The 13,670-nt window shown below is 46.7% G+C and overlaps 1 protein-coding gene across 9 annotated transcripts in view; it reads left to right on the forward strand.

Moving 5' to 3' along the window:
• EIF4G3 (eukaryotic translation initiation factor 4 gamma 3) overlaps window positions 1-5,535 on the forward strand; it is a 154,838-nt gene extending 149,303 nt beyond the window's left edge. For all 9 annotated transcript variants that reach the window (XM_068414542.1, XM_068414547.1, XM_068414543.1 and 6 more), the window contains 3 exons: window positions 669-750; window positions 2,211-2,357; window positions 3,314-5,535. In XM_068414542.1, coding sequence (XP_068270643.1) covers window positions 669-750; window positions 2,211-2,357; window positions 3,314-3,495 — 411 coding nt within the window. In that variant the 3' untranslated portion in view covers window positions 3,496-5,535. The remainder of the gene's footprint in view (window positions 1-668; window positions 751-2,210; window positions 2,358-3,313) is intronic.
• The last annotated feature ends 8,135 nt before the right edge of the window (window positions 5,536-13,670 follow it).

Raw genomic sequence — 13,670 nt, forward strand, 5'->3', positions numbered from 1 at the left:
AACCCGCCGATCTTTTGCCCTCTCTCTGCCTGCATCCTTTAAGCCAAATTTTAAATCTAGTGGCTGAAATGATGCTCAACCTGATTCGTTTAGATCTGTGCTTAGAGCTAAATCTTGGTCAGCTTCATTTCGGCTATTTCTATTGCTGGAGCAATGTGTTAAAATGTCATTTTTCTACTGCTGCTAGAGAAGTCGAGAGGGGAATAAAAGCAGCACTGAAAATGTGGGGACACCCACAGGCTCTCTGTAGTCTTGGACAAGTTACATCGCCATTCTCTGCTTTTCTTCTACAAAGCAAACAAATCTCCACCCAAGGAGCACGCTGTAAAAGTTGTTGAAAAAGCCTAAAACTTAGAAAAAATGTACAAGGGCGTTGTAAAAGTCAAACGTTGTTGGTTTGATTCATTTCTGGAGACAAAGGACTAGTTGTGGGAGTGGTTAAACGGTGTATTGATCGCACGAGAACTGTTGCTGCGTGCTGACGTACCTGAGCTAATTTCAAGAAGTGAATGGGAAAGCTTGAGTTTTTGCAGAGGGGTGAACTGGATTTTCACTGCAGCAGCTTTTGCTGAACTTGAACTTGCTGCCAAATTCAGCAATGGAGTTTGGAAACGGTTGCTGTCACGCAGCGGCGTGTTTGTAACTGGTCCATTTACTCTCGATTTCAGGCTAATCTAGATGAAAGCCAGATGAGTTCACCTACATTCCTTAGAGCTTTAATGACAGCAGTTTGTAAAGCAGCTATTATAGGTGAGTAACGTGCAACGTAAACACCATGCAAACCAAACGGGCAAAGAATTATTTTCTGTTTTTCAGGTTTATATCACTTTTCCCTCCTCCGAGGCTGCTTTTTATCACACACAAAGACTTTTTGCACTGTATTGAATTCTAGTGCTCGAGAGCGGGCTGGCCGTTCCCCCTGCGACAGCCAGGCCCTTTGCTGGTTGCGGTGTTCTCGAGGCCCTGGCGTGTCCCGGTGACCTGGCGTGAGCAGACGTTTCAGACGACTCTTGAGTAATGCCAGATTGTTCGTTGATTTTTTTTTTTTTCTAGTGAAGGTGGAAATGTGCTCGATGTTCTTAAGATAATTAGCATTTCCACTGCCGTGTCAGCAAGGACGCGTGGGTGCTTCTCCCATCACAGATTGCCACGGGCGAGGTGAAAGCGTGGGTGGCAGAAGAGAAGCCAGCCTGCATCTCTGCCTCGTTAATAGTTTTATGTCCAAAGTTGCCATTTTGGAAAGATGGATTATGTGGTTTGCTTGAACGTACGGCAGTCAGCTGGAAAGGGAGGGTTCCCAAGTCAGATGTGTGAGCCTCAGACTCTCAGGGGGGCTGGAATAAAGCGCTGCAGCCAGAAACATCTGGTCAGTTCGCTTTGTTTGCTTTAACTTTACTGTTGGCATCTGGCAAGGCAAAAAAATTGTGCTTGTAAAGCACCCGGTTGTGCTCTTGGCTGTAGGAGTCACGCTTGGTGGAGGGAATGGTCTGAAGGCAGCCCAGCTCCTTTCTTCTCCCTGAGAACAGAACCCTTCTGATGCCACCTAGTGTTAAGGGCGAACTGGCACAGGATTCAATTGCAAAATGTTTACAGGTTCCCTGATGTGTATCAGGAACATCTTCTGGTTTAGGTTTTGACCTTGCTGCTAATTGAGGTTTTTTTTTTCCTTTTGTTTTCAAAATATCACTTAATTGTGTTGCATGATCTACTTAAAAGCTGCAGAATAATTTATCCATGTTGCTGATGGACTTTTAACGTGTATTTTTATATATTGGTGATTTCCGATATCATATGCAGCTTATGATTCTGTTTCTGCCATAGTGTTTTTAGAAAAAAAAAATCTAATTTTCTAAAAACCTTCTGTATAACTGCAATTTTAGCCCTAGCCATTGTACGCACTTTGGACATCCAGTTGTCTGTGGAAACACAACGATTTGCACTGCAAAGTAAGGCGGTAATTCTTCTGCATGTGTCAGCAGGCTGGTTAGGGCCAGGGTCACTGCAGATACTGGTTGAATTTGGGGAACTGGAAGAACCAAGACTTCCGGAAAAAGCCATTGATCAGAAATACTTCCTGTTGTTTCTTGTTCTCTTTTTCTCTCCCCACTAACCTGTATCTGTGATTTCTGTTTGAATAAATAGAGGCGATAAAAGATCTGCCCCTGCTGCCGTGTACCAAAGCTGACCCTGTTTTCTTCTCTTCCCCTCAGCGGACTCTACTAGCTTCCGTGTGGACACTGCTGTTATCAAACAGAGAGTGCCGATCTTACTCAAGTACCTAGACTCAGACACAGAGAAGGAACTACAAGCACTTTATGCACTACAAGCATCAATAGTAAAACTTGATCAGCCTCCTAGTAAGTGTTACCTCTGTGCTGGGGATTTGAACCCTGATAGTATACGGAAAGGTTTTTTCTGTGAGAGTCGAGTCTAGTGGTAGAGACTGGAAGAGGATGTGCTTTTCCTTACCTTTGTACGTAGCAGATGAGAGATAACAGCGTACAGTGGTTTCTGCTTGTCCAGATTCCAGCTTTTAGAGCAGTGCAGGTCCCCAAATGCTTGGCCAGAGGCCAGCTCGTCTCTTGGTCGCTGCTGTAAGCAGCCATGTAGAAGGAAGGACAAAACTCTGTTGATAAATAAAGAGGAAAGAAAAAAGAGCAGTAAAAAAATAATTTGCTGAGTTTACAGTACCTGGACATGAGAGAGCACCAGGTGTTGTAATTATTAATTGCATTACTGCCCCACAAATGTCTGTGGACTTGGAGGGAATGAAATGAGTCTTGTCCCAGAGCCACTGCAGAAAACTGTTGTTGGAAAAGAGGCAAGGGAGTTGCCAGAGAAACAGGGATTCCTGGGGAGTCTGCAGCCCCAAATCAGAGAGTGCCCAAAACCACCCAACTTGATCGTCCTTAGCGTTAAGGCGCCAGTCGTGCGTTATCCCTCCTGCTGAGCCATGAAAAATCAGGTGTCGGAGAGGAGCCAGGCTGCTGGGTTGCAGGGTCCAGAGGGAGCAGGACGGGCTGCTGCGGATTCTGTTTGCCAGCCAGTCCCTAGATCATACGTTCCCACGGATGCTTTCCCTTTTCTGCGGCGCGTGTGTTACGCGACGGCGTCAGAGGGACCTGTTGTCCCTCTCAGCTGTGTGTAACCAGCCAGGAAGCAATAACTCAGTAACAGACCTTCCTTTTACTCGTAGCTGCGTCTCTTGCATTAAAGGTCACGTTAATCACTTCATCCGTAACCGTGTCTTTGTCCGCTGAGTTAAACCACGCTGTACTAACAGCTGTTCTCTCCCATTGTTCCTTTATCGCAGATTTGTTGCGGATGTTTTTCGATTGCCTGTATGACGAGGAGGTAATATCAGAGGATGCCTTCTACAAGTGGGAAAGCAGCAAGGACCCGGCGGAGCAGAACGGGAAAGGAGTAGCGCTAAAATCTGTCACAGCATTCTTCACGTGGCTACGGGAAGCCGAAGAGGAGTCGGAGGATAATTAAAACTTAAAATACAGAGAGAGAAAAAAAAAAAAACAATTTAAGTATTTTTTTAAAAAGTTTCACGTCTTCGCCAATCACAGTGCAGCAAGGCCAATTCTCGCGCAGACCCCCCCTTCCCCCACACATGCACGAGTGGGAGAGGTAAAAATAGATAAACACAAAGGTGATCACGGAGGAAAAAAGGTACTTGAAAAAAAAAAAAGTAAACTTCAAACCTGAGGGCGGGAGCACTAAACCAAAATACATGTATTATTTATAGAAAATATTTTCTGTTTTAATCTTTTTTTTTCTTTTCTTTTTAAACAAGGACTCATACTTACAAAAACACGAAGCGAAACAAATCTGTTTAGCGCAAAAAAAAAGTTGAAAACTTTTAATTTATTATTTTAAGGACTGCAAATGCCAGTGTAATTTTTAAATTTGCAGTTTCTGTAAACAAATTGTATAATAGAACAAAAGCAGAGAAATAAATTTCCCTCCCCTTCATATGCACCGCAGTTTTGTTTCAAAGCATGATAAATAGACAAAACTTTCGAGGGGGTTTGGGGTAAGCTAGATGAGGAAGAGATCAAATTTTTTTTTTTTAATTGTCATCAGATTTTTCTGCCTGCCTCTCAGCTTGCTTCAGAAATTTAAAAAGAAAATAGTAATCAAAACGTACGTAACCTTGGAACGGAAGGAAATGCATTTGAGAAAACCGCCGCGGACCAGAGTGCTCCGAAAATAACTCGTTCAAAAAAGTGCTACCCTGGGGAAAAAAGTACTAGTGATACTTTCAGAACCTTTAGAGCAACTTTAAGGCTTGTAAATACATAGAACAAATATTTAAAAAAAAAAAAAAAAAAAAAGAAAAAAGAAATTGACTCAATACTATTTCTTTTCACTTTCAAAATATAAAGAACAAAATAAAGACAAACATTGCAAGTTTAAAAGAAAGTAAAACGACTTCTCCTTTGACAGCTGCTGAATGTGTGCACCATCTCTGAGCGGTGCTGGCTTCCTTTTCGTTGTGTAGATCCTCGGTTCCAAATTGTGTACATATAGTGTGTGTATGTATGTGTGTCTACCAAAACCAGAGGGGTGAGAGCAATTGTTTTTTTTAAAAAAAAAAAAAAAAAAAAAAAGAAAAAAAAAAGAAAAAAGGGGGGTTGCTGCTTGGGAGACCGTTTCTGCAGGGAGAACTTAATGGCCGCTGAGCAGCTGGCTGGGCTGCCGGGCCGTGTAGGGGCGTTTGGTTCCCAGCACGTTGCTGCGAGGCTGGGAGATGACCTCAGGGGCGGTCGGTGCTCGATCCCAGCTCGGTTTTTCCAACCGTGCGGCCACGGTGTCTCTCTCGTGTGACTTGGATCAGTGGCGTCGTCCTGGGGACTTGGGACCCTGGTAGCTGCGGAGGAGCGGAGAAGAGACGGCCCTTCGCCATGGCTTGTGTGCCCATCGCCGCCCAGCTTCGCCGCTGCCCTTCGCCTCTGCCGGTCGTCTTGCTGTGCCTGAGGAGCCCAAAGACCCGTACGGGGTGAAAATAAAAGCACCCTGCAGGAGCCAAGAGGTGGAACAAGCGCTGCGGTGCTCTGCCTGCCCCCGTGGTGGTGTCTGAAGTCTGAGCACAGCCCGGGTACAGCGGTCGCTCTGCAGTGCAGTCAGGGTGCATGTTTTCTTGTGCCCAAAGGGACCCCAGCCGCGCCCTGGCACTGCACAGTCCTGCAGACTGAGCTGCTGCTGCTGCTGAGCACGTTAAGTCTCTTGTGTGTCTCTCTTCAACAACCAAAGATGACCTGCTGGCTCTCACTGTGAAGAAGCATCTACCGTAACACAGTCTGCAAAGTTTGTGAAGCCCTGAAATGTAGTTTGTGAACTGTGGTCCGTGGACCACGAGTAACCTGTGGAGCATTTGCTGGTGGTCTGTGCAGCACTAGCTGCTCACATGATGCTGTCTTCTTCTTTCCAGCTGCTAAATCACTTCTTTTTTTTTTTAAAAAAAAAAAAAAAGGGAAAAACAAGGAAAAAAAGGCTACAAATACATTAAATACTTTCCTAATCTTACTTTTACATGTAAACAATTGCTGTACTTGCATAAGGATGTTATTTGATCACCAAGGGGAAGGGAGGAGGGTGCCTGGTTGTGGCTGGAGGGGAGACGTCCACGAGACGCTTTCCCTGTTAACATGTGTTCCACACCATGAGTCTGAGCTAGAGAATCCATGGCCTAAAACACTAGAGCATTGTTTGGTTTTTTTTTTTTAGTAACAATAAAACACTTTTCTCTGATGTTTTGTTAAAAAAAAGAAAAAAGAAAAAAATATTCTCACCTTTAATATATGCATATGTATGTATCTGCTTGTACGACATCTGGCGACTCCTCGTCCTCAGCCTCTTCCCCTCCCGGCCTCGCAGTTGGGCCCAGTGGTTTGGCGACGGGTGCTCTCGAGATCTCTCCGAAAGGCTCATCCACGTGGAAACCCCCACCCAGCGGGTCTCAAGGTGTGTTTGTTAAACCTCTGCAGGAGGTCGTGTGGGTGCTCTTCTCGCAAAAACCATTCTTGAGCCAGAACGTGGTGGTTTGTAGCAGTTATATAGTTGAATTAAATGGATGCAGGTTTGTACGTAAAGCCTTTGAACAGCCATGTGAATCCAAGTGTGTCAGGGCAGGGAAATTTGGGGAGCTTGAATCTTTTGGCTGAAAGAGTTGGAAAAACACTGGCTGGAGGGAATGGGAATGGTGAGCATGTAGGTAGAAAAGAGATTAGAAAGTCTCTCCCCTCCCTGTTTGAGCTTTTAGCGTTAAATATTCCAGGGAGGTGAGAACTTGCCCTGTTAGCATCCTGCAAATGCCAGGAAGGGAGTTTTCAGAGGTTTTACGGGGTTTTGTTTGGTTGGTTTTTTTCAGAATTACCCAAAGACTCTAAAAAGGTGGGTTTGCAGCATGGCAAGCTTTGTGTTTTCTGAAGCTAGATCAGTTTTAAGCTGCATGGGGAGTGCTGAGAGCAGTTGTTGCATGAGACCTTGAGGTCTCCAGCTGGGGGTATGTTACCTTGAGGTTCAGCTTCCCCACAAATGTCACCGCAAGGAGCGCATCTGACATCAGTCTTGGACCAAAACGGCTTCCTCTGCTCCCCTTGTGCTGTTTGCCACGTGCCGCTTGCTTACCTGCACCCATACCAAGATGTGGTTGCTTTTCAGTCATCTTCTAGATCAGCACAGGTTTGCAGGTTGTTGTGGCTCCTCAGGATGTGGCCTGTGGGCCCGGAAGATCTTTGCAAAAATGTCTCCTCCTGAAGGGTATTAAAATACAAAAAACTAAGAGAGATATGAAACAGAAAAGGGGATAATTAATTAAAAGAGGTTCCCGTGGGAATGTGATTTGTGGGAGCCTCATTTTACGTAAGTGAGGAGAGGTGAGCTGTGGTTACTCCTACCTAACGTTACAGCAAAGCCTAAGCAGGGAGAACAGCACATTTCCCCCAAGAATACTAAAGCTTTGGGTGTGTTGGGGTTTTTTTTCTTCCCACTCTTGGTCGTGTAAGGCCTTTAAACACATTTTCTGGACAGGCTCGTGAATGCAGCAGGGAGTTAATGCAGCTCAGCAGGAAAGAGCTGTATTAGAAGCCATTTGCACTGCTGGGAGCCCTTCTCATGCTGAGGCTGTGCACGCTCTCGAAGGCACGGGCAAGGAGGAGCAGATGCATCGCTTACGTCCCCATTTCTCTTTATTGCTGAAAATGTCCCCAAACCTGAAGAAGTCAAACAGAAAATTTGCAGGCCAGGTGTCTGCCTAAGGCTGGTTTCTTTCTAGGAAAGTGTTTTCAGAAATGGATCAGCCATTTCTGTGAACAAGGTCAGGGAATACACTGATACCAGATGTTGTGCTCTGTCTGTGTGGGTTAACGTGTTCAGTTTTTAACTTTATTTTCTCAAGAAGCCTCGGGTCCAGGAGCAGACCTTGGTGCATGGAAAAATCTTTTGCCCAGAATCAGCACTCCCTGGTGCAGGAGCTGGTAGCCAAAGAGGCCGTGTGGCAGGAGAGGCTCGGGAGAAGGGATTCCTCTGCAGAGATAGTTTTTAGTGTGCACAAGGCAGATTTAAGCTAGTAGTAACTTACACTGGTTGTTGCTGCGTTCCTGAGAATCACAGAGCTTTTGGTTCCAACCCTATAGACCGTTTTTTCTGATAAAGGAAAAACAGGGCCTCTAAAACGTCCCGTTAACTCGCCGAGCATCCTGAAAATATTTAAAACCAATTGCAGATGTTGGCGTCCCGTTGTCACAAGGGTGGCTGTGACTGTTCCTGCTGCATTTCGTTCCAGCATGAGTCGTTTTTACAGACGAAGGGACCTGAAGCTGGTTGTCTCGTCAGAAGCGTTCGCTGCGGAGCAGAAAAGCTGTTACAGCCATGTGCCTGGCACTGCTCACTTGATGTTTTTCACAGACACGAGAGGGTTTAGCTTTGGGGGCAGTGAGCTCAAAATCAGAACCCTCAGAACGCTCTTATGCCCTTAGATCCGACACGTCTGGCCCTGAGGCACTGAACCACCTTTAGGTGAGTTGGCCGTTGGCCACAGGTAGGTACGTGATGGTGAGATGCCGTGTGGTAGGAGTTTGGTCAGGGCTGCCGTGCGCTACGTGGGGATGAAGCCGTCAGGAGGTGTTTGGGCTGGCAAGCTCTCTGAGCTCCTGCTTTGCAGTCGGTCTGGCAGGGAGAGCTTGGCCTTTCTGCTCGCTGGAAGACATTGGCCCTCTGCTGCTACCTGATCCTAGGCCAACTGAGCGGCATCTCCAGCCAAGCGGCGTCAGCAGGAGTGTGAGCTCTTCGCACGCTGCTTTCTTTTAATAAGGTGCCAACCCGGAGGGTTGCACGAGACACCATGTGCTGATAGAGACTCCAAGCAATGGTTTGATGTGTCTGGGGGCCACGTGCAAGCTGCAGCAACCACAGGATGGAGCCTGGGGATGAGGAGGCTTCAGCCCAGAGGGTCCTGCTTGGCTGCCCATGTCCCATCCCAGCTCTGAGGATACATAACCTGCAGGAAAACCACGGTGATGGGCAAGCAACTGCAGCAAGAGATTGATTAGCCCACTCGGCTTCCAGGAGCATGACTAAATCCCTGCCAATATCTGAGGAAACTTAACTCAAAGTTGTCCACCCTTGTCTTTTCCAAGGGGCTCCGGTTGCCGCCTGCAGGTAACCATCGTGGAACTGTGGTCTGCCAAAATAACTCCTGCTTATTTAAATGCTGCTGTAGGGCTGCCCAACGGTCATCTGTGGAAAGCTTTTGTCAGCTGGCACTGGTTTCTCTTCCTCATTTCCAGCTGTGAAAGTGCACTGAAACGGCAACAAAGTAAAACCAGCTCCCTCTCCATTCAGTGCTTTCCAAAGGGGAATTTGTCCAAGGGTGCAGTTGCTGTCCCAGCTGCAGGGTTGGTTGTGCTGTGGTTGCAAATTGGAAAGGGGAGAGGGAGCTCGGGGAAGGCAGTGGATGGTTTATGTTAGGAAATCTTTGTATTAGTGAGTGAGCGGAGAGAACGGTAAAGCCTGGCTCTTGCACGCTTGGTTGTCCTGTTGCAGCCCTCTGCAAGGTTCAACAGCAGATGTTGTCACGAAGCAGAGTTGTACCAGGCTCGCGGGATACAGAGCATTAACGAACATGGAGCTGAGCACTGTTATAAGTGTTTTATCACAGTGCTGTGGAGAATAGCTGGAAGGGAGCTGAAAAGATCATCTCAGCAGATGCAGCTGGTACCTTCGGGTCTCACCCGTGAAGGACAATTGGTCATTTCAGTGTTGCAGAATAAGCTATTCTGAAATAACGCCTGGTGCAAATGTTCTGTGACATTAAAGATGGCCTAAAATTAATAACCTGTCCATCCTGGCCACCTCCTGTTGTGTGTGAGTGTGCTGGGAAACCACGTACTTCACTGAAAGCGGCTTGGCCTGAGAAGGGAGCGGGCGCCCGGCCTCTTCAGCGCTCTGCAGGGTTGTGGCACCACCGTGCCCTGAATTTATGATGATGGACGCAGCGTGCAGCTCTGTTCTCCTGCTGCATGGCCCTTTGGGTGTTTTCGTACACCGTGATCATCAAACGCGAGGGATTTCATATGCCTTCTGTGCCAAACAGGGGAATCGAGTGTTTTACCTATCCTCCAAGGAAATGCATCTCCTTCTGGTCTCCTCCAACATCACAAGGTGGATATTTTGAGCAGGAGCCTGGGCTGTGGCTGACACATCTCAAAGAAAAGCCAGTCGACAAGATTTCCCACAGAGAGACAAGCGAGCCAGCACTGGAGCTGACCCTACGCTTCAAGCAAGCGCCATCGCCAAGAACACTTTAAATTCCTGCTCAACCTGAAGGTCTTCTGTCTTCCCAGCAAGGCTCACTGGCATGGTGCTGCTCTCTTATGGCTGCAAGACCAGCACAGAAGCCAGAGCCAGGCTGTTGAACACACTGGGCGTGCTGCTGATCATGGGGGCGTACAGGGCACGTGCAGCAGCCAAAAATGAGCTTTTGTGGCTGCAAAAGCACATCCCAGCTGGGAGGTGTTATGACAGTAAGGTGTTACCTGCCGGGGCGAGGGGAACAGCCACTATGTGCTCCGTGCTGCAGCCTGCTGCTAACCAGTTTTAATCAGAAACAGGTTTTGGCTGAGAGAGTGAAGGTATTTAGCAAATTCTGGCTGGCAGATGTTAACTGCAGGGACACGCAGCTTCGGAAGAGGTGTGTTGTCCCCGTGTGAAACGCTGAGCTGGTGGACTTCAACTTCTCCTTGGCTTAGAGGAGCTGTCATTTCCACTTGCCTGCTTTGGGTAAAATAAATCATTGCTATAATGCCAACAGTGCTATGGAAAAAAAAAAATCACAACTTCCAGTTACTGGTCTCCCAGGAATGATAGCATCTGCCTCATTAGCGATAAGGATCTATTTCGAATTAGAACGTCTCTAGAAAAGCAGCAGCCTTTAGTCCACAACAGTTTCAGGCTCCAAATTTCTGTCAGCTCAAGTAGCAGGTATATTTCTATCACATATATAAAGTCAACTTTGCTCCAAAACGCAGCAAATTTCAGTATATTTAAGCATATTTTTATTCACTTGGAAAAGGGGAAATGGTTTGAAAAGATAAACCTAACTGGGTTAAGCCTTAAGGGTAGCTGTTAGAGAGGCAGCAAGAGAGATCAGCTGGGAGGTCATGTAGGGCAACACTGGGAAAAGTAGGGAGAAAAAATTATTAGCAATCTGATAAAGAATAAAGAGATCAAAGGTGGTCTGGAAGGCCACAAAGTAGCAGGGAATATGCCTTTTTGAGTTGAAATCAGAAATGGAGTGATTTTTGCCCAGAATTACAGGGAATACAGGGCTGACAGTAGGACTCTACCCCTGACGAGAGAGTAAGCTTGAATTGGAAGAGAATAGTAAGTTTTTCTGGTGATCATTAGATGTGTCTTTGATACCAGCAACAAAGTGGAAAATTGCAGTTAAAGGACATCACCTCATCTCTTCTAAAAGTCCATATTTCTACTGGAGATGTAAAGAGGGAAAAGAAATCCAGAAGTAAAAAGCAGCTCAAGAATTGTGTGTGGGATTGCAGAATGTGGTGTGCAGAATGGTGACACCATTGTGTAACAGGTAAGTCCTCCATCACTTAGTGCTTTTGTGTCCTGCAGAGGAGCTTGCTTCATCCTGGGCAGGCAAAAGGCTTCTAGAAGCTTGCGTGTGGCTCTTAAAACTGCAAGTGGAAAGTGATTATGGATGCGAGACACCCACGTTAATTAAATGGTTTGATTCTGTGATGGTTATGGGATAGTTATACTCTGCACCACTCCCTGTGCAAATCCACCAGGTCAAGCTGAAAACAGCAGCAACTGTCCCCTCGTGGCCGGCCACACCACCAGCTGACCGGGAACTTCAAGGCATCAAACCAAAATAACCCGCCTTGGATACACGTTCAGGGATAACCAGAACTAAAGGTCTTCTCAGATAATATTTTATTTTCTTTTCAAAGCACCAGAAGCTGAAGCGGCAGCAGCAGAACGTGAAGCTTTGGGGATGAAAGAGCGAAGCGATGGGAAGGAGCTCCCCAGCCTGCTGGCGACTGGACACGGGATGAAATGGGAAAGGGATCAAATTCTCCCTGAGCCAGGTGGACTGTGAGCCAAAAATGTATAAAAGTCTTTATAAAACCAAATGCAAAAGTTGAGGTAAAAATGGAAAAGGAAAAAACTCACCAAAAACTTGGGGTGATGACACCAAGGCCTGAATATAATCAGAGCTGAAGTTTGGAGCTGCAGGCTGATATTAAAACAGAATTTGGTGACAAAAGATGCTGTGCTCGCTCAGCTTGGCAGGGTTGAGAACATATCGGCAGCAGCTGATTTCAACGTATAATGTTGCACAAAGGTAATAAAAAAAGGTGGTAATAATCTTGTGTTTTGTACCATATGTGGCAGGTAGCTGTTAAGCAACACAGGGGCAGTGCTTATTAAATAAAAAAAAAGCATTTATTAAATAAAAAAGCATTCACTTTAAGTAAAAAAATGTGGCAAAATGGGGAAAATATGAGTTGGTGTAGGGTAAGAAAATTAACAGAGGGACTTGTGACCCCTGGAATGGAGTTTCTGTGACCAGATGCATTTAAAACAGCAGCACAACAGGTTTCATGTTTCTAACAGAAGAACAAGAACACGTGGCATTGCTCTGGATACGGGGTGGAAACGGTAAATCTCTCGACATGCACATTTTACAGCTACTCCTTGCGAACAGTAGCAATAGATCTAAATGATCTGGTTTAAACTGCAAGCTGCACTGCACAGTCAAAAGGTGAAGCTGCGGGGAAATTTGTAAAAGCTCTAGGGCTGCAGAAACATGTGATCAAATTGAATGATTTGAGGGGGAAACAAATCCACATACCAGTTGGAATCCTACTAGGGAGGGCAGGAAAGGCATTGACAGTGTTTAGTATTTATTAACAGTATGTTCTGATGACAATAGTGCTCTACACAATCACAGTTCGACTCTGACAGCAGACCCTGCTGAAGCGAGACTCCCCAACGAGGGATTTCCCTGTCCGGCGCTGTTCATCCCGCCTGTGCGCCCTCACTCAGAGTTGGCTCCTGTCACACCCTGCATGCAGCACTGAGGGAACAGGGAGGGGGACAGAGATGAGACGAACCCACCCAAAAAATGGGGTGGAGGGGAGAGGAGATTGAGTAGTGGGGTTTGATGCAGCTGCCTTCCCCAGCCGCGGCATTTTCGCACAAACCCGCCATGGCCAGGCAGGCCTGTGGCTGTAAAGGAATGCACAGGGCCTGCAGCTCCCCTCTGGGGTGGGTTTCGAGATTAAAAAACAGGGAAGGAGACAACAAAAGCTTTTCTCCTCCTCTGCTTGCATCTCAGGGTAGCTCTGTGGCTCAGCCGATGCAGGTGCTGGGGTTTTGCACAAAGGCTTGCAGCGAGCAAGGGGAGGGCGGCTGCAGTGATTTCATCTTTTCCTTCCTCATGTCTTAAAAGCTGGCAGGAAAGGAGCACATTCCCAGTCGCTCCCCTCTCCTCCACCTTCCAATCCTTCCCCTCCTGCCAGAGAGGCACCGCAAGGGGGGGAAAGGCCAAAGAACACATTTTTTTTTTTTCTGCAGCTGCATAGTCGTTGTTTCGAACTCACAAGCAAGACAGGAATGTTTAGCAAAGTGGAGCCATCTGGCTAAGGCACTTCCAGGGCTGTTCGGCATCAGAGACAAAGGACTGTACGAAAGCAGAGCATCATAGAGATAATCTGGAGTGGAGAAGAAGACACTGAGCAAGGCCAGGCCTTGGTCACAACAGCTTTGGCTTTGGAAGGCGACGCTCTCGGGTATAGTACAGTGTTGCAGCAGCCACCTAAGGGGGAAAAAAAAGTTGGAAAAAGCTTAGACAAGAAACAGTTAAGGCACTATTGCAGAAACAAGACACCCCTGCCGTGCTTTGAACCGTGTAAGTCCTTCTTAAAAGTGCTCAGAGAGGGGCTTCCCATCCACAGGAGGGATAAAAGGCACCACGGTGCCCAAATAAATGTATTAGGGCCCGTGCAATCTTCAAACCGTAAAAACACAAATGGACAGAAAGAGGTTGGCAGGACACGAGTAAGGATTATGGGCAGAAAACAAAGATGAGAAACTGCTTGGGCAAGAGACTACAGATGAAAAGTTCTGTGGTG

Source organism: Nyctibius grandis, chromosome 17, assembly GCF_013368605.1.
Source record: "Nyctibius grandis isolate bNycGra1 chromosome 17, bNycGra1.pri, whole genome shotgun sequence".
Lineage (NCBI taxonomy): Eukaryota > Metazoa > Chordata > Aves > Nyctibiiformes > Nyctibiidae > Nyctibius > Nyctibius grandis.